At 38.4% G+C, this 26,659-nt stretch overlaps 1 protein-coding gene across 3 annotated transcripts; it reads left to right on the forward strand.

Moving 5' to 3' along the window:
- The first annotated feature begins 235 nt into the window (after positions 1–235).
- Positions 236–26,310, forward strand: LOC133659910 (GTP-binding protein 10-like). Of its 3 annotated transcripts, none has more exons than XM_062062760.1 (10): positions 236–346; positions 4,370–4,563; positions 4,642–4,733; positions 7,441–7,585; positions 7,683–7,756; positions 17,225–17,277; positions 17,423–17,530; positions 24,555–24,632; positions 24,718–24,841; positions 25,353–26,309. In XM_062062760.1, the coding sequence occupies exons 2-10, from the start codon at positions 4,424–4,426 to the stop codon at positions 25,553–25,555; spliced, it is 1,017 nt and encodes a 338-aa protein (XP_061918744.1). In that variant the 5' UTR covers positions 236–346; positions 4,370–4,423; the 3' UTR covers positions 25,556–26,309. The 3 variants fall into 3 exon arrangements, with proteins under 3 accessions (XP_061918744.1, XP_061918745.1, XP_061918743.1); XM_062062761.1 differs by lacking the exon at positions 236–346 and adding an exon at positions 2,958–3,330 and having other exon boundaries at positions 4,659–4,733; positions 25,353–26,310; XM_062062759.1 differs by lacking the exon at positions 236–346 and adding an exon at positions 2,958–3,330.
- Positions 26,311–26,659: the final 349 nt, after the last annotated feature.

Consider the following 26,659-nt stretch of genomic DNA (forward strand, 5'->3'; position numbering starts at 1 on the left):
GTGTTTCCACAAAGATAAATATCATTAATTATTAATAATAACAGAGTTAAAGGTAAATTGAGCAAATTGGCTACTTCTGTCAATTTATTTAAGTGTGTATCTAACTGGTAGCCCTTCGCATTAATCAGTACCCAAGAAGTAGCCCTTGGTTTCAAAAAGGTTGGTGACCCCTGCACTAGGGTCTCAACAGATGTCTAAACAACAGCTAACTACTGACAGTAGGGAGCAGTGTAGGTCTGTTTCACCGTGGGAGTCTCCTCTATAATGACGCACTTCCGCCCAAACTCTACAATGCTGTGAAAGCGACAACACGTTTCCATTTGTGGTCCTTGTGTCCATATTTCAGGTTAGTAATTACCTTAAAGCAGCTATATTTGAAACACAAATAATTTCGTGGTAATGTGCAGTCACTGAGTTTTAGTTTGATGTAAAGATGATGGTGTTCTTGTGAGTGACACTTGGTGTTCATTTTGGGACATTGTAATGTAATGCAAAGTGAGCTGCTGCAGTTTATTTTCTTTTTTTTTTTTTCTAACCACTTCTGCAAAAGTGATAAGTGCAAGGAGCCTAAATGTGTACAATATGAGTTCGTTTTTGGTATAATAACTTTCTATCTTGTTTATTGGTCCAGTTCTGCCAATGTTGTTAGCATTAGCCACTGTCTGCTTTCAGTGTGCACTGTAGTGGTGCAGCTACTCACAAGTGGGCTTTGCCAAAGCTATGTAGTGACACAACAATGATGCGGACACTGTAGTAACAGTATTATGCTGGAAATGAAAATGAGAGATATTGATGAAGAGAACAAATGATGTAAAATGAGAATGGTGTTATGTGTTATGTAGTGTGAATTTGAATAATGACAGAATGATTGTTAGATTGATTATTATTGTGATAATACAAAAATGTGAACATTGAAAAGACAATGGAAAACAAAACAAAAGAAAGAGACAGAATATATTTTTTGTGGTTCAATAAAAACACAATCCTGTGGAATCTGTGAAAGCGACAACACTTTTCCATTTGTGATCCTTGTGTCCATATTTCAGGATAACTATAAGCTGTAACCAGCTACCCAAGCCGGGACCTGTAACAGATGCACAAAAAAAACTTGCTTAATTATGAGCAACACATTTCACTTTCATCCACCACTTTCTGAATTCAAACAATTGCACAAAGCATTGCCAAAACAAATCTTATTTCTGCTTAAAGATAGTTTGCCACACTGTCCATTATTACTTCCATAACTTAATCATTAATACAGTAACTATTTTATTAGATCATGTCTTAATATACATTTTAATCCAGGTAAACAAAACAATATATTTTTTTATTACATTTAATGAAGGCACAATTTTAAAAATACAAACATTATATTTATTTTTTCCATTACCAGCCAAGGTGAAAGAAACTCACTTTAAAACCACAAACAATATGTATCCATATTTTTGGTTAGGTAAACACATCCAAGTATTGACAAATGTCTTTTTACCTGCATGCTTAGTTTGGCATTCTTTAATTTAGTTTTCTATGTTTGTTTTCTGGGAGTCAATTTTTTTTATATAGGTTATATAAATCTTTCACCTCAGACTTAACAGGGACAGTGCAATTTTTTTATTCACACATCCATGGATAGGGCAACAATGGAATTGTTTTAAGTTCTGGGCAAAGTGCCTGATACATTAGAGAAGAAAATACTTAAGACATGGCACAAAGCACGGTGGCAGAGGGGTTAGTGCATCTGCCTGACAATACGAAGGTCCTGAGTAGTCCTGAGTTCTTTCTGTGTGGAGTTTTCATGTTCTCCCTGTGACTGTGTGAGTTCCCTCCGGGTACTCCGTCTTCCTCCCACCTCCAAAGACATGTACCTGGGGATAAGTTGATTGGCAACACTAAATTGGCCCTAGTGTGTGAATGTGAGTGTGAATGTTGTCTGTCTATCTGTGTTGGCCCTGCGATGAGGTGGCGACTTGTCCAGGGTGTACCCCGCCTACCGCCCGAATGAGGCTGAGATAGGCTCCAGCGACCCCAAAAAGGGACAAGCGGTAGAAAATGGATTGATGGATGGATGGCACAAAGTTTCAAGACGTATACAGAAATATCTACGCACATATCAACTAAAACTGAAACGCAAACCAAAATTGCCGGAAATATAGTGGATTTTAATGACAGGACCGCGGACTGGCCTGTAAGAAAATCTCTACTATGATGCACGATCGAATCCTTTTTTTATATCCACTTTCATATGATATGTACATATAGATATCTGTAAACGCCAGACCTCGATGTGTTATGTGTAAAATATTTTCTGTGTAGGGCTCCAAATACATTTAAGCCAGACACACAGGTCCTGTAGTATCCCCGCTTTTACTTTGAAAATAAAACTTGCGGTGTCAGGCAACGAAAAACCATCCGTTTTGGTCTGTTTTTCAGTTTTGTTTACTGGGGAACTTCATTTTTCTTTTCAAAACCAAAAAAGAAAAACGCTTTGTTTGTGGGTCAGGAGTCCGTGTACGATTCGTTTTTTGTTTGGAATAGAAAAACACTTTAACATAAAAATCCACTTTTTCCGATTTTTTGGTTCGATAATTAAAAAAACCTCTAAACGGATCTTTATCCATCATACAATTTTAATGTTTTTAAAAATCGAAACTGGGAATTAAAACAACGAGTGGAAAACTAATCTATTCCCTGTTAAAGGTCTGGACATATGCGCATATTGCACATGCGGAGTGTATCTTTTCAGCTCTTTAATGAGTCACCCGAAACAACAATAACAGAAGAAGAGCGAGAATGCAACCACACGTTAAAAATACACATTAAAAAACTATAATTTTCAAATAAATACTTTCAAATTGTGTGATTTGTGTTTTCTATTCGGAATCGGATAACTGTTTAAAAAAAAACGTTCACATATACGACGATCATATTGTTCTTTGAACACACCACCTCAGGCTTCCGGGCTCGTCAGAAGCAGCTCGGTCGTAGCATGTAAACAAAAATCCACGATGGCTTAAAACTGTAAGATCCATCTATGTTCTACCGCTCGTCCATTGCCAGTAATTGTAATTCACCCTAACGCGCTGCGGTTGGTTAACACACTTCACATCATTCGGGAAAGCCAACACTCGTAAAAGTGTGAAATGTTTGCCCCTAAAAATGCCCAGACACAGTATAGTTCGCTATGTGGTCACGTGAGGACGTCGCAACCGGTACGTAGAGAGTCCGCGACACAGTTAACGCCCCCAGCTGTCCTTGTAGCTCACGCTTGTTATCTGCTTCATGACCGCCATACCAAACATGGTTCAACTGAGTAGAGTTTGCCTCCGGAAAGTAAGTATTGCTGGGAAGACTTAATACTAAGATTCTATAGTTAGCAGCTTTCGCTAAACATGAGTAGAAGTGGTGGTCAGAGGCCGTTTGCTAGCTAGCTAGCAAACGGCATCAAGCTTGTGTAAAACAGTCAATGTAACTGCTGAATGAGTAAAGTGTTTTTGCAGGTTATTCGCCGTTTTGTATCTTTATTTTTTTAAAGAAGAAGAAACATCAGGCACTTAAAAACGTTAAATAGTCCACAGCACCACACGCGGAGTTTCAAAGTGTTGCACAGTGAGCCTCATATGGTCGCCACAGACAATGTAATTTGATACTCTAAAAAAAAATGTTGTTTTCCTTTGCTAACTTAGGTTGCCTCTACACTAAGACGGCTAAGGTTATACAGGATATAACCCACCTAACCTTATCCCTGTACACACACACACAATGCTTTGGTTTAAGCCCCCCCCCCCTTCTCCTCCACCCGCCGGCACAACGCGACCTGGTAGGCATGCGCGGAAAATGTACGTTTGTATACAAATAAAATGCAGGAACTATAAAAGTACGGATTTTGAATTACTGTAATTTATTTTTCTCTATTTTTGTGTAGCTGATATGCCACACTTAATAAACCCCTGGGATAGATTGATTTACTAGTTTTGTGCTTTATTTGTTGCTATGTCCTCATCATAGAAAATACAATAGAAAAGGGTCTCTTGCAGATAAACAAATTGGATGCAATGGATTAGATTAATATAGAAACACTCATACATTTTCCAGACACTCATACCGCTTTACAGAGAACTGAGAACCCATCATACTTTCACTCCACCACAGCTGCCCAGGGGTAGACTGAAGAAAGTGTGGCTGTCCTCTGACCACCACCAAACATTTGTTCACATTCATGCACCCTTGTGAGCAGGACTGGGGGTAAGGTGGGTGAAGTGTCTGTCCAAGGCATGGAATGGGACCCTGAAGTTGCTGGCTCCGCCATGCCACCGTCTAAGCCACACTGTCTCATAACAAACTAAAAGTGTCTTGTCTGACTATTTTGCAGTATGGACATTTTGTGGACAACATCCGCCTGTATGTCCGCGCAGGCACAGGTGGTATGGGTTTGCCTCGCCTTGGGGGGTACGGAGGACAGGGTGGAAATGTCTTGTTGGTCGCCACAGAGAACATGACATTGAAGAGGATCAAAGACAAGCACCCTCATAAACGGTTTCTAGCTGGCGTAGGAGCGAACAGCAGGTTGGTTAGTGACGATAGGATCTGTTGTATCCCAAACATAATGGTTGTGTATTCTTTGAGTTGTTTTTGTGTTGACAGTGTGCGTTCCCTGAAAGGTGAAAGCGGAATGGACAAAGAGATTTTGGTTCCAGTGGGTGTCACAGTCACCACAGATAAAGGCAAGATAATTGGTAGGTGGATAACTATCACAGTCAATATTATCACATATATAGTTCTACATAGTTCTGCTTGATGTCAACTGCTTTTGTCGACATAAACCAGTCTGAGGGGCGTTGACATAAACAGGTTACACTGTAATCTGTTCCAGGGTCAAATTGTCAGTCATAAAAGTAAGATTTTAAAGGCCTACTGAAACCCACTACTACCGACCACGCAGTCTGATAGTTTATATATCAATGATGAAATCTTAACATTATAACACATGCCAATACGGCCGGGTTAACTTATAAAGTGACATTTTAAATTTGCCGCTAAACTTCCGGTTCGAAACGCCTCTGAGGATGACGTATGCGCGTGACGTAGACCGGCGAACACAGGTATGCCTTCCACATTGAAGCCAATACGAAAAAGCTCTGTTTTCATTTCATAATTCCACAGTATTCTGGACATCCGTGTTCGTGAATCTGTTTCAATCATGTTCATTGCATTATGGAGAAGGAAGCCGAGCAAGCAAAGAAGAAAGTTGTCGGTGCGAAATGGACGTATTTTTCGAACGTAGTCAGCCACAACAGTACACAGCCGGCGCTTCTTTGTTTACATTCCCGAAAGATGCAGTCAAGATGGAAGAGCTCGGATAACAGAGACTCTAACCAGGAGGACTTTTGACCTGGATACACAGACGCCTGTAGAGAACTGGGACAACACAGACTCTTACCAGGATTACTTTGATTTGGATGACAAAGACGCAGACGTGCTACTGTGAGTATGCAGCTTTGGCTTTTTTTTTGCGTATGTACGTAACTTTTTTAAAATATATAAGCTTTATGAACCTTGGGTTAGGTGAACGGTCTTTTGGGCTGAGTGATTGTGTGTGTTGATCAGGTGTTTGAATTGTATTGGCGTGTTCTATGGAGCTAGGAGCTAGCAGAGGAGCTAGGAGCTAGCATAACACGTACCGTACGTGCGCGTCACGTACGTAACTTTTTAAAAATATATAAGCTTTATGAACCTTGGGTTAGGTGAACGGTCTTTTGGGCTGAGTGATTGTGTTTGTTGATCAGGTGTTTGAATTGTATTGGCGTGTTCTATGGAGCTAGGAGCTAGCAGAGGAGCTAGGAGCTAGCATAACACGTACCGTACCGTACGTGCGCGTCACGTACGTAACTTTTTAAAAATATATAAGCTTTATGAACCTTGGGTTAGGTGAACGGTCTTTTGGGCTGAGTGATTGTGTGTGTTGATCAGGTGTTTGAATTGTATTGGCGTGTTCTATGGAGCTAGGAGCTAGCATAACAAACACGCAGGTGTTATTATGCAGGATTAATTTGTGGCATATTAAATATAAGCCTGGTTGTGTTGTGGCTAATAGAGTATATATATGTCTTGTGTTTATTTACTGTTGTAGTCATTCCCAGCTGAATATCAGGTACCGTGAGTATGCAGCCTTGGCTGCTAAACATTCGATAACTTGACCGTATGTGCGCGTCACGTACGTAACTTTTTAAAAATATATAAGCTTTATGAACCTTGGGTTAGGTAAACGGTCTTTTGGGCTGAGTGATTGTGTGTGTTGATCAGGTGTTTGAATTGTATTGGCGTGTTCTATGGAGCTAGGAGCTAGCAGAGGAGCTAGCATAACAAACACGCAGGTGTTTTTATGCAGGATTAATTTGTGGCATATTAAATATAAGCCTGGTTGTGTTGTGGCTAATAGAGTATATATATGTCTTGTGTTTATTTACTGTTGTAGTCATTCCCAGCTGAATATCAGGTCACCCCCGGCTCTCACAGCATCTTCCCTATCTGAATAGCTTCAACTCCCCACTAGTCCTTCACTTGCACTTTACTCATCCACAAATCTTTCATCCTCGCTCAAATTAATGGGGAAATTGTCGCTTTCTCTGTCCGAATCTCTCTCACTTCATGCGGCCATCATTGTAAACAATAGGGAACTTTGCGTATATGTTCAACTGACTACGTCACGCTACTTCCGGTAGGTGCAAGCCTTTTTTTTATCAGATACCAAAAGTTGCAATCTTTATCGTCGTTGTTCTATACTAAATCCTTTCAGCAAAAATATGGCAATATCGCGAAATGATCAAGTATGACACATAGAATAGATCTGCTATCCCCGTTTAAATAAAAAAAAATCATTTCAGTAGGCCTTTAACATTTGTCAAGTCAAGTGTAAAAATAAGTTAACCACATTAAAGTAAATGTCTTACCCTTTAATGTTGTGTGACAGAGGTGTTGCGAGGGAGGAAGGGTAACATTAATGAGTTGACTTCATTGCACTTTTTTTACATTTTATTTACTGTCGTACGATTGTTAAAGTGTAAAAAGAAATAGGGTTAGTTTGTGTGCCCAAGAAGTGAGTCTCATCATATGAAGACAAAACACACTGTACTTTACACATTTTTCTTTTCTTTACTCAGCCATATTGAACTGAGCAGCCATGACTGTATATCGCTTTTCTACATAATGATAACTTCCCCTTCCTGTTCTATGATTATATGTCACCTTTCCGCTTTGCCATCACTGGTACCCTTCTCTGATGGCACAAAGAAAAAGCAAAAATCATGTGGAGGTAATCCTTCTGAGTCTCATGAGACATTTTAGAGGCAGATTTTTTTTCCCAAAAATTTGATGAGGTTGTACTGTATGTTGTCACATTGAGAGTTATTGTGATAACAAGTTATCCTGCTTTTCTTCTCGAAGGAGACCTTAATGCAAAGGGTGATCGTTTGATGGTGGCCAAAGGAGGACACGGAGGATCTTTGTCCTCTTCTTTTCTGCCCAGTAAAGGCCAGTCAAGGCAGATCAAATTAGACCTCAAACTCATCGCTGACATGGGCCTTGTTGGGTAAGTGTATGTAAGTGTGTGTGTGTCTGTGTGTGTGTGATGTAGTGAAGGAGCACTACTCAAATGTGGCTTATGAACCTTGCTTTGTCACCATCAGGTTCCCAAATGCGGGCAAGTCGTCCCTGCTGACAGTTTTGTCTAATGCCACCCCTCAGATAGCCAATTACCCTTGTAAGTGCCTGTTATATAAGTTATTAATGGATTACATTTATATAGCTGGGAGCAGGTGGGTAAAGTATATTTACTAATTTTTCTATTTTTTTTTACATTAAAGTTATTAGTTATTACATATTTTGGCTTCCTCCCACCTCCAAAGACATGCACCTGGGGATAGGCTGATTAGCAACACTAAATTGGCCCTAGTGTGTGAATGTGAGTGTGAATGTTGTCTGTCTATCTGTGTTGGCCCTGCGAGGAGGTGGCGACTTGTCCAGGGTGTACCCCGCCTTCCAGCCAAATGCAGCTAAAATAGGCTCCAGCACCCCCCGTCATCCCAAAAGGGACAAGCGGTAGAAAATGGATGGACATTCTATTTATTATTAGCTGAACTACTGTTACCTCCAAGGTGTCCGTGTCCTACGCGCACGGAAAATCTATGCAGTGCTTAAACTCCAAATCCCAAATTCAACCTAAACTCTATACAAAAAACACAAAACATTTTAATCCGTACCATTTTGCAATGCAACTCTGCTAGTGACAGGTGACAACAGGTGGTCACAACAGAGAAAATATTGGCAATGTCTGCCGAGACTTTTTAAGGAGGAGAAAGATCTGCATAAAAATAAAATTTATTGAGTAAAACTGATTGCTGTCGTCCTTAACCACACCAGCACAACGTCAGCAACAAAATTAATCTCTAGCAAAAGTAGTCACTTTCTGCCAAAATCACACCCAACAAACAAACTATATGTCATGTTGACAGCATCCGCTCTTTCACTTTTATTTGGGCCAAAAGACGCACACACTTGGCTCAGCTAGTGATACGTTCATGGCCACAAAAACAGCAGGCATTTACATTTTCCGCAGAAGTTCGCGTTTTTAAACATTTATTTTTGCGTCAAAATATCACTTGCATGTTTTTGTTAATGACATTTCTATAGAGCATGAAAGTGGGACGTGGAAACGCGATGCATTGTGGGCTTGCTGGCGTCTGAATTTCTTATTTAAAACATTGCAATGGTCTGTGATGATCGCTTCATGGACAAAAACGATTTTGTGAGATTTGTCTCATTTCCATTGTGAAAGCAAACCCAAGGAACTGAAGTTAGTGAGCTAATAAAGGGACGGCAAATATTCTGGATAGCAGCCATGATACGATCAAATATCACTTTTAACGCCATCACATGTTGGTGTGTTCACAGCATTTTCAGACTGCTATATTTGAATAAAAAACATGTTTTATTATGTTTCACATGAATCCAGATACCATTTTTTTATCTCATACCAGGAATAATTCTTTGTTATACAGACAAACAATGTAATGGAAACATTAAAGGCCTACTGAAACCCACTACTACCGACCACGCAGTCTGATAGTTTATATATTAATGATGAAATCTTAACATTGCAACACATGCCAATACGGCCGGGTTAACTTATAAAGTGCAATTTTAAACTTCCCAGGAAACTTCCGCTTGAAAACGTTGCGGTATGATGACGTATGCGCGTGACGTCACGAGGGCAAGGGAAGTGTTTGGACCCAATTCAAATACCTCTGTTTTCGTCGACAAAATTCCACAGTATTCTGGACATCTGTGTTGGTGAATCTTTTGCAATTTGTTTAATGGACAATGGAGACTGCAAATAAGAAAGTTGTAGGTGCGATCGGTGGAGCGGCGTACTACAGCAACAACAACACCAGGAGGTCGTGTTGTGTTTTGAGCAGGATAGCAGACGCACTACAGTGAGTAAGCCCGCCGCCACATCTAAGTTAGCTTCTGTTTTTTTAGCTTCGCCAAGCTGAATATTATTAATCGTGTATTTACATGTTCATGGTTTAATAGTATTTTTGATCTTCTGTCTATCCATCCAGTCAGGGTTTTTTTAAATTTAGTTTCTATCTGCATTTGACACTGATGCTATCACGTTGGCTACGTAGCTAGGTTAGCTTCTATTTTTTTAGCTTCGAAAAGCTGAATATTATTAATCGTGTATTTACATGTTCATGGTTTAATAGTATTTTTGATCTTCTGTCTATCCATCTAGTCAGGGTTTTTTTTAATTTAGTTTCTATCTGCATTTGAGACTGCTATGCTATCACGTTGGCTACGTAGCTAGGTTACCTTCTATTTTTTTAGCTTCGAAAAGCTGAATATTATTAATCGTGTATTTACATGTTCATGGTTTAATAGTATTTTTGATCTTCTGTCTATCCATCCAGTCAGGGTTTTTTTTTATTTAGTTTCTATCTGCATTTGAGACTGCTATGCTATCACGTTGGCTACGTAGCTAGGTTATCTTCTATTTTTTTAGCTTCGAAAAGCTGAATATTATTAATCGTGTATTTACATGTTCATGGTTTAATAGTATTTTTGATCTTTTGTCTATCCATCCAGTCAGGGTTTTTTTTAATTTAGTTTCTATCTGCATTTGAGACTGCTATGCTATCACGTTGGCTACGTTGCTAGGTTAGCTTGTATTTTTTTAGTTTCGCAAAGCTGAATATTATTAATCGTGTATTTACATGTTCAGTCATGTAAATACACGATTAACATTCAATGGACATTGATGGACATTCACGACTGTGAAAGTCCATTTCGCGTTCTCGACTCTCATTTTCAAGAGGATATAGTATCTGAGGTGGTTTAAAATACAAATCTGTGATCCACAATAGAAAAAGGAGAGAGTGTGGAATCCAATGAGCCAGCTTGTACCTAAGTTACGGTCAGAGCGAAAAAAGATACGTCCATCACTGCCTCTCAAGTCCTTCACTGTAACGTTCCTCATCTACGAATCTTTCATCCTCGCTCAAATTAATGGGGTAATCGTCACTTTCTCGGTCCGAATCTCTCTCGCTCCATTGTAAACAATGGGGAATTGTGAAGAATACTAGCTCCTGTGACGTCACGCTACTTCCGGTACAGGCAAGGCTTTTTTTATCAGCGAGCAAAAGTTGCGAACTTTATCGTCGATTTTCTCTACTAAATCCTTTCAGCAAAAATATGGCAATATCGCGAAATGATCAAGTATGACACAGAATGGATCTGCTATTCCCGTTTAAATAAAAAAAATTAATTTCAGTAGGCCTTTAAAATCAACAGCAAACTGTGGATTATTCATTTAAACAGCAGAAGTTTGTATGCAAACTACTATAACGTGACATTTTTTTTGGAACAATTCAACGACTACTTCAATGTTATTGCTATTTTAGAAACATGGATGGATGCTAAAAAAGGAATGGATTTTGATCTGGAAGGATATGAACTAAATTATTTTAACAGTACCAACAAGAACGGAGGGGGAGTAGCTGTGTATGTGATTAATAACTTAAACTACAAAGTGGTTAAAAAAAATATGTCATTACCTATTGATAAGATCTTAGAATGTACAGTATAACCATTGAAATATGTCATTAAAAAAGCAAAACATCCTGTTCAGTTTTGTATATATAGATCTCCAAAGTCAAATATTGATACGTTTAAAAACTGGATTAAGGTAACTTTTACTGAAATCAGTCAAAAAATAAGTTTATTATGTGGAGACTTCAACATAGACCTCTTAAACCGTAACAGACAAAAGTCCATATATGACTGTATTGACACAAAATATAGCCTAAGTCAGGGGTCGGCAACCTTTACCACTAAAAGAGCCATTTTGACAAGTTTCACAAATTAAAGAAAACAATGGGAGCCACAAAACTCTATTGAAAATTTTAAATGAAATAACACTGCATGCAAAGCTTTTTTTGCTTTGTGCTATGTTTTAACCAGGGGTCTCAGACACACGCCCCGGCCCGCACCTTAATATGAAAATGTAATGTTAGTGCGGCCTGCGAGTTTTAAATGAATGGCGCTTGATAGCGTCATAATTGCCAACGCTCCCAATTTTTCCAACCCTCCCAATTTTTCTGGGAGATGCCCGAATTTCAGGGCGTGATGGCACTGCTTTCTGCTTGCACAAGTAAGTGACAGCAAGGCATACTTGGTCAACAGCCACACAGCTTACACTGACGGTGGACGTATAAAACAACTTTAACACTGTTATGTTACAAATATGCGCCACACTGTGAACCCACACCAAAAAAGAATGACAAATACATTTCTGGAGAACATCCGCACTGTAACACAACATAAACACAACAAAACAAATACCCAGAATCCCATGCAGCCCTAACTCTTCCGGTCTACATTATACACCCCCGCTACCACCAAACCCCGCCCACCTCAACCGGGGGGGGGGCGTTGATGTGTCCTACGTGTGCAAGTAAAAGCTACATACAACATGTGGCCGGGCTGGCACGCTGTTTGTACAGGCTATAGAGGACAATAAATGCAGTGCCATTAAGGCACGCCCTTAATTTAGTTGTTAGGGTGAAAATCAGAGAATATTTCTAAGAGAGGCACTGAGATCTGTAAGTCTCCTGGGAAAATCGGGAGGGTCGGCAAGTATGCAGCTGAGCCGCATCAGAGTGGTCAAAGAGCCGCATGCGGCTCCGGAGCCGCGGGTTGCCGACTCCTGGCCTAAGTTTATATCCTAAAATCACAAAGCAAAGCAAAAATTCAGGACATAATATTTTTACTAATGATTTTGATAATAATACCACAAGTGGTATGCTCGCACAACACTTAAAGGCCTACTGAAATGATTTTTTTTTATTTAAACGGGAATAGCAGATCCATTCTATGTGTCATACTTGATCATTTCGCGATATTGCCATATTTTTGCTGAAAGGATTTAGTAGACTCACCAACACAGATGTCCAGGATACTGTGGAATTTTGTCGAAGAAAACAAGAGGTTTTTATATCGGGTCAGATGGGGTACAACCACTTCCGTGGATTTTGTGACGTCACGCGCATGAATCATATCCAAAGGAGTTTTTCAACCGGAAGTGTGGCGGGAATTTTAAAATTGCACTTTATAAGTTAACTCGGCCGTATTGGCATGTGTTTCAATGTTAAGATTTCATCATTGATATATAAACTATCAGACTGCGTGGTCGGTAGTAGTGGGTTTCAGTAGGCCTTTAAAATCTTTATTACATCTGTATGTGGAATTAACATCAGTGATCATGTTGTCAGTTTTCATTTTCTATGACGGAAAGTACAAGAAGAGGAACATTGGAAAACAAAAAGACATTTTGAAAAATATGCACAGAAAAAACAAAGTTTTCAAGAATGATCTGAGAGATCAAAGTTCGGACAATGTATACAGGAAAATTATGTAGATGATGCGTATGGTATTTTTAAAAATACTTTCTGGATGCTTTATGACAACACTGTCCATTGAAACAACTTAGTAAGAAGCAAAAGAAAAACAATCAACCATGGAGGACAAAAGGACAGAAAAATGCTTGCAACAAGAAAAATATCTTATATAGAACATTTATAACACAAAGATCTACAGAGGCAGAAAACGAGTACAAAATGTATAAGAACAAGCTAACTGGCATACTACGAACATGGAAGAAAGAATATTAAAATTATTGGACCAGAACAAAAACAATATGAGAGGAACACAGGGCATCCTAAATAGCATTGTTAAAAATTGTGTGGAAATGTAAAAAATGACGAGATGAATAAAGTAGTTGAAAGCTTCAAAAAGTAGTTTGTGAACATTGGATCAATCCTGGAGGAAAACATTCCATATCCCGAGTCAGTTGAGGAATTTAATGACACTACAAACAGAAATCCCCACTCGATGTTCCTCGTAGGTGTGACAAAAGAGGAAATAATCAATATTGTGAAAAAATGTAAATCCAAGACCTCAATTGATTTGTAACGGAATTGATATGGAAACAATAAAAAAGGTTATTGAAAAGATTTCAGAACCTTTACTATATATCTGCAACCTATAATTTCAAACAGGCAAATTCCCAGATAAAATGAAAATAGCAAAAGTCGTACCAATTTGTAAGACTGGAGACAAACACCACTTTACAAACTACAGACCCGTTTAAAAAAATATTGAAAAACTGTTTAACAACAGATTGAACAATTCATAAATAAAAATGAAACACTCACAGACAACCAATACGGGTACAGAGCCAACATTTCAACATCAACGGCATTAATCAAAATAATGAAAGAGATTATCAATGCAATAGATAGCAAAAAATTTGCTGCTGTAGTGTTTATGGATTTAACAAAAACATTTGACACAATCAATCACAATATCTTAATAAACAAATTAGAACGGTATGGCATCAGAGGGTTGGTCTTGAACTACTTAACCGACAGGAAGCAATACGTGAAGATAGGTGAACACATGTCAACAAGAGCTGAAAATATAAATGATAATGATAAATGGGTTGTACTTGTATAGCGCTTTTCTACCTTCAAGGTACTCAAAGCGCTTTGACAGTATTTCCACATTTACCCATTCACACACACATTCACACACTGATGGCGGGAGCTGCCATGCAAGGCGCTAACCAGCAGCCATCAGAGGCAAAGGGTGAAGTGTCTTGCCCAAGGACACAACGGACGTGACTAGGAAGGTAGAAGGTGGGAATTGAACCCCAGTAACCAGCAACACTCCGATTGCTGGCACAGCCACTCTACCAACTTCGCCACGCCGTCCCCTTATATCTTGTGGCGTACCTCAGGGATCAACACTGTTGAATTGTTTAATCTTTATACAAACAATATTTATAAAGTTACAAAGGACTTAAAGTTAGTGTTATTTGCAGATGATAAAACTAAGTTTTGTTCAAGAGAGAATACAAATAAAAACAGAAGTAATTAACAAATTCAAAAAATGGTTTGACAAAAACAGACTATCTTGGAATCTCAGTAAATCTAAAATAATGCTATTCGGTAACACTAGAGGGGAAAGTCAAACACAAATACAAAAATAGACGGTATACACATTGAAAGGATAAAAAAAACAAAATTTTTGGGTGTGATAAACTGGAAACTTCATGTAAAAAATATACAACATAAAGTAGCAAGAAACATGTCAATAATGAATAACGCAAAATATGTTCTCGACAAAAAATCACTTCATATTCTCTACTGCTCGGTAGTGTTTCCATATGTGAGTTATTATGTAGAAATATAAGGAAAAAACTATAAATGTGTGCTTCATTCACTAACGGTGTTACAAAAAAGATCAATTAGAATAATACACAATGTTGGATATAGAGAACATACAAACCCCTTATTTATTGAATCAAAAATTTTGAAATTCAACGACTTCTTGCATTTGCAAACAGCTAAAATTATGTACAAAGCAAACCATAACTTGCTACCCAGGAATGTTCAACAATTCGTCTCAACAGAATAGGAGAAATATAACCTTAGAGGAGAATATAATTTTAAACATTTGTATGCACGCACAACACTTAAAATCTTTATTATATCTGTATGTGGAATTACATTATGGAATGGATTAAGCAAAGAAATCAAACAAAGCACCAATATGATTCCATTTGAGACTGTTCAAAATACTAGTGTTCACAAAGTACAAAGAAGAACAATTATAATGAAGATCTTGAAAAAAATTTTTTTTAGAAGATTATGTATTTAATATTTGTTTACTTAATTATGTTTTTTTATTTATTTATTCAGTGTTCTGTTACAAACAGAAAACAAGGAAATGGGATAAAATTGTTATGATAGGAAAAGGGGTATGATTAAATAAGATCTGCTTCTTCCTACTCCTTTTCGGACGAGCTGTAATGAAACAACTGGAAATATGTGATGCATCACATTGTATCTTATGCATGTTCGAAATAAACTGAAACATGTAACTTTTTGTAGGCTGTTAGCGCTAGCATTAGCTAGCTGCTGGTTACAACAACATGAAGTATTTTGGAAAAAATCATTGTCCCTATTTATAGATCAATCACTGAGAATACCTCAAACATTTCCCACGTTAATGCAGTGTATTACAGACTTAAAATATATTTAGTATGAAACAAATTTCTCCAGGAGACAAATGTGACTTTATGTGACAAGTCCTGTTTACTTACCTCTGAAATGACGAAATGTTTCTCCTTTAGAAAGAAAATTCACCCACTCAAAAATGGTTTGTCCGTAAGCCTTTACCCTCTTTGCATTGCTAAATTCCTCGCCTGTATACAAATGTACTCTGTTGACGAGATACAGGACTAGTTTGGCAACTTACATAAATCTCTTGTCGATTGGACGTGCTCACATGCATTAATTCCACCAATTTTACTAATATTTTCAAGTTAGCGAGCCTTTAAAACAGGGTCCAGTTTGTCTTGGTATACTTCCTTAACTCTTTTCTTCCACATAATAGCTTAAAGCTTCATAATATAACCTTAGGAATGTTATCTGAGTTCTTTGCATGCAGGTCATAGGATTTTGCATTACGTTTTCAATGTGCTAACTCGTGCTTACTCACATTTTGGCAAAACGAACGGGCACTGTACACCCTTACCCCCCAATCTGATGTGTGCTTATTTTAGTTGCATGTAACATTGTTAATTTATGGATATTGCTCATGAAATGTGGTTACAAGATAACAAAAATGATAATTAAATCTATGTAATTATATATTTTACAACACACATTCAAACGTTTAAATTGCACCGTATAATAATAATCAAAAACGCACCAGAGACAAGAACTTCGTTTATGCGGTCACACCACACAGCACTTAGGGCTGTGAGCGCACATGTTTTTATTAGCACACACAAATTGACACAGTCAACCACGGACGCATTTTAGCTGTGTATGTCAGCCTTCAATAATGAAAACAGGTGTTTAGGAAATAAAAGACAATCAGGCCAAACACAATAATTGAGGGAAAATCTTAACATGTGCAAAAATATGATTTACTCGATTAATCGATTGGGATATTCGATAGAATACTCGATTACTAAAAATTCGATAGCTGCAGCTCTAGTTATAACATATATTACGTATTATATATATATATAAATATTTATTTGTATTATTACATATTTTCTACATTACACTTTTTGTTACCTACTTTTTTATATTAAACTTGTTATATGTATGTTATTGAATATGTTTTCTTTATATTTATAAATTATTACATATTTTACATTTGTATTTTTCAGTTATTGCAAAAGTATTCATGAAATGTATTTTTAGTTATGACATATTTTTGACATTTCCTTGCTATTGCATATTTTTTGCATCACGTGGTCAACCACTTTTATTTTGAGAGCCACGAAAAATGGGTCCGTTTACCTTTGTGTGTCATCACTTTAATAAGCAGTGTGAAAAACAAAAATAACACAAGTACTGTTAAGTTGCAATGTATTAAAATGTACACAAAGTGACTTCCTGTTCACTGCAAAGTAAGCTTTAAAAATCACCATTGTGTTTCCGGTATGTCTCTTGACCAAGTCACAAGTAAATGAGAGGCAATGAATAGTTTTGTTTGTGTATATAACCGCTTAATAAACAGGTGCTACATATTAGTTGTTATGATTTACTGCATGTTTTGCTTCACAGTTGTGATAATTATTTTTATTTTGCAGTCACAACGTTGCAGCCTGAGATTGGTAAATTATTATATGATGACCACAAGCAGGTATGAAAATCTGAAAACTGTCTTAATTGGTGCACTTGTGTATTCATACTTGGGTTTGAGTGCATAAGGGCATTCATTTTGAGAAGTACACTGTCAGTACTGCATCATGTATTGGTGTGGTTATGCTTGCTTTTTCTTCATGTAGATCTCAGTCGCGGACCTCCCAGGTTTGATTGAAGGTGCACACATGAACAAAGGAATGGGACACAAGTTCCTTAAGCATGTGGAGAGAACCAAGCACCTTCTCTTTGTGGTTTGTATAACAACAACATTGATGATTCAACTTTTTAGTTTTGTTTACAAACACCTTTTAGTCCAATCATAGTCCATTCCAGGGTCAACCTTTTGATGATTGTGGAAACCTTTGTTAAATTTAAGGAACTTTTTGATATTGTGTAACTTATAAAAGGTGTAAATTAGTCTTTAATGATAAATGTATATAATTTTCCATCATTCTTGTCACATAATTGTAAAAAGAAAGAAGTTATCCACTGTAAAAAAAAATCTTGTCATTGTAAAAAGAAAGAAGTTATCCACTGTAAAAAAAAAAAAAAGTTTATCTTCCTTTTGTAATTATTTTCTTAAAGATGCTGTTTGCAACTTAACAAAATAATAAAAGCTTATGTCACCAATAGTGGTTTAACAGAACACATACCGTATTTTTCGGACTATAAGTCGCTCCGGAATATAAGTCGCACCGGCCGAAAATGCATAATAACGAAGGAAAAAAACATCTATAAGTCGTACTGGAGAAATTTATTTGATAAAACCCAAAACCAAGAATAGACATTTGAAAGGCAATTTAAAATAAAGTGTACGTTATATGACGGTTTCATAAATACACCTTACGGTGCAACCTGGACACATCATCAGTGATTCTCCCGGAGTCATAGGGTGTTTCGGGTCTTAATCAAACACCCTCTCCCGGGCGACCCAGCCGAGGGTGATCAGTCCCTCGACTTGTGTCCAGGTATCGCTCCACGCCACGCGTCCCCCCTCCGACGGTCTGCCCCGGGGTTGCGCCGGTGGTGCTTGGAGGTTCCAGGCACTGTGGGGAGTGTCCGGGCCTGGGTCCTCCTCCGTCTCATCAGGGCCGTACAAGGTACTGGCCCTGTGCGTTGCACCACGGGTTTCCTCAGGCAGCCTATCTTGATCTTATGTGTCTTCAGGGTTTTTCGCAGCGTTATATGGGCGCTCCCTTGCGGGAGCTGCAACTTGGGATGCTACCCCTCCCTGCCCCGGTTGCCGTCTTTCCGAGCTGTCAACTGTCTCTCCAGTTGTCACCACTCTTTCGGGGTTGTCATCCAGCCTCTTCCTGGAAGTCAATGGCGATGCCATACTGGATCGGTTTCATAAATACACCTTACGGTGCAACCTGGACACATCATCAGTGATTCTCCCGGAGTCATAGGGTGTTTCGGGTCTTAATCAAACACCCTCTCCCGGGCGACCCAGCCGAGGGTGATCAGTCCCTCGACTTGTGTCCAGGTAGCGCTCCACGCCACGCGTCCCCCCTCCGACGGTCTGCCCCGGGGTTGCGCATAAATAACCAACTGAGAACGTGCCTGGTATGTTAACATAACATATTATGGTAAGAGTCATTCAAATAACTATAACATATAGAACATACTATACGTTTACCAAACAATCTGTCACTCCTAATCGCTAAATCCGACGAAATCTTATACGTCTAGTCTCTTACGTGAATGAGCTAAATAATATTATTTGATATTTTACGGTAATGTGTTAATAATTTCACACATAAGTCGCTCCTGAGTATAAGTCGCACCCCCGGCCAAACTATGACAACAACTGCGACTTATAGTCCGAAAAATACGGTATATATATATATATATATATATATGTATGTATGTATGTATGTATGTATGTATGTATGTATGTATATCGTATGTATATATACAGTGGGGCAAAAAAGTATTTAGTCAGCCACCGATTGTGCAAGTTCTCCCACTTAAAATGATGACAGAGGTCTGTAATTTTCATCATAGGTACACTTCAACTGTGAGAGAAAGAATCCAGGAATTCACATTGTAGGAATTTTAATGAATTTATTTGTAAATTATGGTAGAAAATAAGTATTTGGTCACTTCAAACAAGGAAGATCTCTGGCTCTCACAGACCTGTAACTTCTTCTTTAAGAAGCTTTTCTGTCCTCCACTCGTTACCTGTATTAATGGCACCTGTTTGAACTCGTTATCTGTATAAAAGACACCTGTCCACAGCTCAAACAGTCAGACTCCAAATTCCACTATGGCCAAGACCAAAGAGCTGTCGAAGGACACCAGGAAAAGAATTGTAGACCTGCACCAGACTGGGAAGAGTGAATCTACAATAGGCAAGCAGCCTGGTGTGAAAAAATCAACTGTGGGAGCAATTATCAGAAAATGGAAGACATACAAGACCACTGATAATCTCCCTCGATCTGGGGCTCCACGCAAGATCTCATCACGTGGGGTCAAAATGATCATGAGAACGGTGAGCAAAAATCCCAGAACCACACGGGGGACCTGGTGAATGACCTGCAGAGAGCTGGGACCAAAGTAACAAAGGTTACCATCAGTAACACACTACGCCGACAGGGAATCAAATCCTGCAAGGCCAGACGTGTCCCCCTGCTTAAGCCAGTGCATGTCCAGGCCTGTCATGGATGATACAGCAGAGGATTGGGAGAATGTCATGTGGTCAGATGAAACCAAAATAGAACTTTTTGGTATAAACTCATCTCGTCGTGTTTGGAGGAAGAAGAATACTGAGTTGCATCCCAAAAACACCATACCTACTGTGAAGCATGGGGGTGGAAACATCATGCTTTGGGGCTGTTTTTCTGCTAAGGGGACAGGACGACTGATCCGTGTTAAGGAAAGAATGAATGGGGCCATGTATCGTGAGATTTTGAGCCAAAACCTTCCATCAGTGAGAGCTTTGAAGATGAAACGTGGCTGGGTCTTCCAGCATGACAATGATCCCAAACACACCGCCCGGACAACGAAGGAGTGGCTCTGTAAGAAGCATTTGAAAGTCCTGGAGTGGCCTAGCCAGTCTCCAGACCTCAACCCCATAGAAAATCTGTGGAGGGAGTTGAAAGTCCGTGTTGCTCGGCGACAGCCCCAAAACATCACTGCTCTCGAGAAGATCTGCATGGAGGAATGGGCCAAAATACCAGCTACTGTGTGTGCAAACCTGGTAAAGACGTATAGTACTCGTTTGACCTCAGTTATTGCCAACAAAGGTTATATTAAATTATTGAGTATTGAATTTTTGTTATTGACCAAATACTTATTTCCCACCATAATTTACAAATAAATTCTTTAAAAATCCTACAATGTGAATTCCTGGATTTTTTTTCACATTCTGTCTCTCACAGTTGAAGTGTACCTATGATGAAAATTACAGACCGCTGTCATCTTAAGTGGGAGAACTTGCACAATCCGTGGCTGACTAAATACTTTTTTTCCCCACTGTATATATATGTATGTATGTGTATGTATATATATATATATATATATGTGTATGTATATATATGTGTATACAGTATATATATGTATATATATATATATATATATACATTTTGGGTGTCATTTTATGGGGGGCGGGGGTTGGTGGTAGCGGGGGTGTATAATGTAGCCCGGCAGAGTTAGGGCTGCATGGGATTCTGGGTATTTGTTCTGTTGTGTTTATGTTGTGTTACGGTGCAGATGTTCTCCCGAAATGTGTTTGTCATTCTTGTTTGGTGTGGGTTCACAGTGTGGCGCATATTAGTAAGAGTGTTAAAGTTGTTTTATACGGCAACCGTCAGTGTAACCTGTATGGCTGTTGACCAAGTATGCCTTGCTGCCACTTACATGTACTATCAGAAGCTGCATACAACATGTGGCTGGGCTGGTAAGCTGTTTTGTACAGGTCGTAGATTGGGTTAAACGCTTTGCCTACACGGCACGCCCTTATTATTATTGTTTGGGTGAAAACCGGAGAATATTTGCCCCGGGAGATTTCTGGGAGAGGCACTACAATCCTGAAGTCTCCCGGAAAAATTGGGAGGGTCGGCAAGTATGAAGCTGAGCCACATCAGAGTGGTAAAAGAGCCGCGGGTTGCCGACCCCTGGTGTAGACAGATTTAACATGCTAATGCTAGCATGCCAGTTAGCAACACATGTTATGCCAAAGACATTTAGCATATCAGTTTGTGGCATTAAATTCTGGAATGCATTAAGCAAGGAAATCTAACAAAGCACTAATATGATTCAGTTTAAGAAGCTTTTCAAACTACAAGCGTTCTTAAAGTACAAAAAAAATAATTAGATAATGTCTTTCATCTCCTAGATGAACCATAAATGACTTAACTATATATTTATGAAAATGTTACTGTGTATATGTTTATATGTCTAATATTTATTTATGCCTTTAATAGTTGTTTACTTACTTATTGTATATTAATTTACTAATTTATATATTCACTGTTCTGTTACAAACAGAACATGTGATAAAACAGCTATGATATGAATAGGGGTAGGATTAAATAAGATCTGCTTCTTCCTCCTTTTCGGACTTGCTGAAATGACACAACTAAAAATATGTGATGCATTACAATGTAAGTGTATTTCATAGATGCTCGAAATAAACTGAAAATAACTAAACTAATTAACTAAAAAGGTGAGTGGAGTGTGTGGATGGTGCAACGGTTCCAATCAGATAAGAATTGTGGGGCATGCAGAATTTTGTATATTGCCCATTCATTCTCAATGGGTAGAAATTCTGAGAAAAACAAGAATTTGGGGAAAGGGAAAACATGTTTTGCCTTCGATATCTCGGAAGAGTAGTGTGTGTGGATAGTTGAAAGATCTGAATCAGGTTTAAAAAAAAAAATGTTGCAAAATTTGGGGCATAGGAGAGTTGAATATGTGCTTTAATTTTAATGTAAATATCCTGGAAATATGGGAATTTCAGGAAAACTGCACGTTTTTGAAAATTTAGATCATACCACAATTGTCCTCGATTATATAAATGGGATGGTGTTGGAATTTTTCGAATTGGTTGAAAAATATTGGAATTCCTAAATTTTCTTAAAAATCAATAATTTGTACAAAAATAACCCCAAAAACTTGTCTCAACTAAGATAAATGTGTTGATGGTGGAATGGTTGGAATTGTTTGATAAATGTGGACTGTGAAAACTTTGGGACAAGATGTGAAAATAAGGCATTGGAAAACCAGAAATTCCGGGAATTCTTTTTTTAATTGGAAGATGGGGGAAATTCCTGGTACGGTAAATCCAGGTAATGCAGGAATTTGTGGCATCCACACAATAATACATTGATTAATTTTTGTTGTCGAACAACATATGTGTGTGCTTAGTTTTACTGTAACTTCATTGTAGAGACTATCAATCAATAACCTCAAGTTGTTTTTTTCATCTCTATGTAAAAATAAATTTGTTTTCCATATTTGGCAAGCTGGCACAGGGGTTAGTGCATGTGCCTCACAATACGAAAGTCCTGAGTAGTCCTGAGTTAAATCCCGGGCTCGGGATCTTTCTGTGTTTCAGTTTGCATGTTCTCCCAGTGACTGCGTGGGTTCTCTCCGGGTACTCCGGCTTCCTCCCACCTCCAAAGACATGCACCTGGGGATAGGTTGTTTGGCAACACTAAATTGGCCCTAGTGTGTGAATTTGAGTGTGAATGTTGTCTGGCTATCTGTGTTGGCCCTGTGATGAGGTGGCGACTTGTCCAGGGCGTACCCCGCCTTCCGCCCGAATGCAGCTGAGATAGGCTCCAGCACCCCCGCGACCCAAAAAAAAGGGACAAGCGGTAGAAAACGGAAGAATGGATGGAATTCTAACATTCGGGGAGGGCAGAACAATATATGTCATTAAACTAGGGGTTTACAAATTGCAGCCTGTGTTATAATGTAATATTAAAGTAGGCAGCATCAATTAAACATAAGATATAATAAGAAATACATTTATGTTAATACTAATTACCAATAACATTTTTTAAATATATGTAAAAACATTTTGTTAGCCTTTTTAACGAAATATATGAATATATAAGAATTGTCACTGATTATGCAAATTATATGATGATTTCATAATGGCACTATCCGAGCCAGACCCCCACCCCTAAAAGTATATTGGCAATATGCTGTTCTACTAGATCAGGGGTCGGTAACCCAAAATGTTGAAAGAGCCATACTGGACCAGAACTACAAAAAATAAATCTGTCTGGAGCCGCAAAAAATTAAAAGCCTTCTATAAGTGATATAATGAAGTCAACACATGATATACGTGTCTATATTAGCTATATTAGCCTACTATCAAAATGACTTTGTCGCAGGCTGACACAAATCTTCGTTGACAGAAATGTTGACTTGTAATATTTATTCTACCCATTTTTACAGCATTGGAAAACATTAGTAAAACTGAGGCTTCTCGGGGTGAGATACCTCGTCGAAATTACTGGCTCAGAATGGCCAAAGGTATTGATGTGTGTGTCCATGTTAAAGGAACTGGCGGGCTGTCTTCTTCAAAATTGATTTACAACAGTCTATGCAAGCTGGGTTACGATTGCTGTGGTCTGGAACAACATTGCACACAAACAACTATCAGAAATGCAGCCAATATTACACACATACATTATGAGGAATGCAGATATAAATTAAATACACAGAGGATATAGGAAATTAAATGAGCTCAAATATACCTACAAGTGAGGCATAATGGTGCAATACGTACATAAAGCTAGCCCAAATAGCATCTTTGCATCGTTTAGCTTGCAGTCATGCACTGACAAAATATGCTTGATAAGCACTCCACACAAGTCAATAAGATCAACAAAGTTCACCTTTGTGCATGCGCACACAGCATAAAACGTTTGGTGGACAAAATAAGATAAAGGAGTGGCATAAAACACGTCTTTCTCTGACATCGTTGAAGAACATCTGTTGCAAGCAAACTACGGTGACCGCCAAAATTAGTAGGATAAAATGGCGCTCGCCAAATACTCATCAGTGAAGCATGTTTGATATAAACCGTGGCATTTCTAACAATTAGGGAGGTTTGTGTCATGTTGTCCTCTTACAGAAACCCTATTAAAACAAAAATATATTTTTCCCCCATCTTTTTAAATTTTCATGCATTTTTGAAAAAGCTCCAGAAAGCCACAAGGGCGGCGCTAAAGAGCCGCAGGTTGCAGATCCCAGACTAGATATATATGTCAACTGGGAGAGCATGTTAGCGCAATGATTTGATCTTTATTTTTTTAGGTTGATGTTTGCGGATTCCAGCTCGCGAGTCAAACAGCGTTCAGGTCGGCCTTTGAAGCGGTGCAGCTCCTCACTAAGGTGACATTCATCAAGTCACCTTTTCTGTTTGTCTTTAGAGTGTAAACTAAAAATGTCCACTTTCTGTCCTCTTTGTGGACTGCAGGAGCTAGAGTTGTACAAGGAGGAGCTTGTGAACAAACCAGCACTGCTGGTAGTCAACAAGATGGATCTGCCGTCTGCTGAAGAGAACCTGGAGCAGCTAAAAGAGCAGCTACTAAACCCAGAAGGTAAACAATTAAATTATCACGCACCATCACTATTAGAGGTGGGAATCTTTGGGCATCTCATGATTCGGTCACAATTCAAAAATTACGATTAGATTCAAAATAAATTAATGCATCCTTAATTTATGTATATTGTTGCAGTTTTAGATTTATATTTGTTTTCCTATATAAGCTTGCATTAATTGCAACTTTTAAAAACAGTGGATTAAAATTAATACCCATTACATTTATTAAATTACCGATAATTAATTAATTAAATGTGTGCAAAACTGGAACATAAGTGCCCTAAGATAAAAGAGCTGGTCAGATCTCTCGGTGAAGTGACTTGCTTTAGTGAGCCAAATTTTACAACTGTCTGCATTACTTTATTTACAATAAAACAATAATTGATTATGATTTTACAATGACCAATGTCCGAATGGCGATGCATCTAAAAATCGATGATTTCCCCCACCTCTAATCACTATATTCTGTAAATATTAATCATGTTTTAAATGAGCTCATCTTCCTGTAGATTACTGCAGGACATTGCTGCCCACTGACTTGATACCAAAGGGTCACATGACATTCAGGCACGTGGTTCCTGTCTCCACTACTACCGGGTTTGGTGTGGACCGATTGAAAGGTTTAATTCGGGAGTCGCTCCAGGAGGCAGACGCCATGGATACTGAGCCCTTCCGTCAGGAAAGACTGCAGCTGCTGAGGCGATCACTGTAGTTAGTGTTACTTTAAAAACATGGATTATGTTATTAGTCCTTTAAAGGGGTCAAATTCTAATTATTTTTCTACATTTAAAACACTTCTGTGTTGTCTTCATAATATTTAATGGTGTTGCTTGGATTAGTTTTATGGCTTATCTTCAAGCCGCTTTCTGACCATCTCTTAAGGATGCGCTGTTTTGTGGACGATCTTATTTATGTGACTTCACCTCGATTGCGTCTTCTCCCCATCTTTCATATATTTTTAGCGCTTCCATATGGAGTCTACTTACAGATATTACTTCAAACTATACACTACTTTGGAGGGATGGATGTATTAGAAATGGCAACAGCGGAGAAAGCATGTTCATGTACGAGACACCAATGAAGCAAATTCCAAACGTCTTGTTTCCCAAAAGTATGAAGAAAGGCAAGATGGTTTTATAAATATTTTTGCATGGCCACCATAGTTTGATTTTACATGTTCGGGACTTATGCGGATCCCAAATACACAAAAACAGGTACAAATGCAGGTTTATGAGCGTGGTCACCATGACGTCATTGACTCATTTGCATAATTTCCTAAACTATTTTCTTTAAAAAGCTCAAAAATGTGTACATACATGGTAAACATTTATAATGAATTAGTTTGTTGTTTTTAACGTTTTGCCCTATTTTCAATTGTTGCTGCTTTTTGTACAATGTACTGTTGAGATTTTTTTCAAGTGTTCCAGACTTTTGAGGGGTTTTTTTTAATTAAAAACAACTAGCAACAAATCTAGCATCTTGTGGTGTTATTATAAAATGTACTCGTGTTTAGAGACTATTTCTGTCCCTCGATGTCCCTGATGAAAGAAGAGAGCCGCAGTGACCATGACGTCACGCTTGCTTCGCGCTGTTGCTCTAGTTTCTTTTCTTAAAAGCCGCCACTGTCCTCTTAATATTTGCACATTTTGTAGATAGCTGTCCACTGGTATATCTGGAATGTATTAAAATTATGTCCACATTGCATGCATGCTGACAATGCTCGAGACAGTCACAATGGTATGCGTTTTGTTAACATCCGGATTCAGGAGCATGGATTTCGGTGATCAAAGTATTTTTTCGGTGGTCAAGTTTTCGG

The sequence above is a fragment of the Entelurus aequoreus genome, linkage group LG11 (assembly GCF_033978785.1).
Source record: "Entelurus aequoreus isolate RoL-2023_Sb linkage group LG11, RoL_Eaeq_v1.1, whole genome shotgun sequence".
Lineage (NCBI taxonomy): Eukaryota > Metazoa > Chordata > Actinopteri > Syngnathiformes > Syngnathidae > Entelurus > Entelurus aequoreus.

Bases quoted from the DNA above. Each gene is read 5' to 3' on its own strand.
- LOC133659910 (XM_062062759.1), top strand. From the start codon at position 3,280: ATGACCGCCATACCAAACATGGTTCAACTGAGTAGAGTTTGCCTCCGG. The intron at 7,757-17,224 runs GTAAGTGCCTGT...TTTATTTTGCAG, and splicing joins TCAGATAGCCAATTACCCTT to TCACAACGTTGCAGCCTGAG. The intron at 24,842-25,352 runs GTAAACAATTAA...ATCTTCCTGTAG, and splicing joins GCAGCTACTAAACCCAGAAG to ATTACTGCAGGACATTGCTG.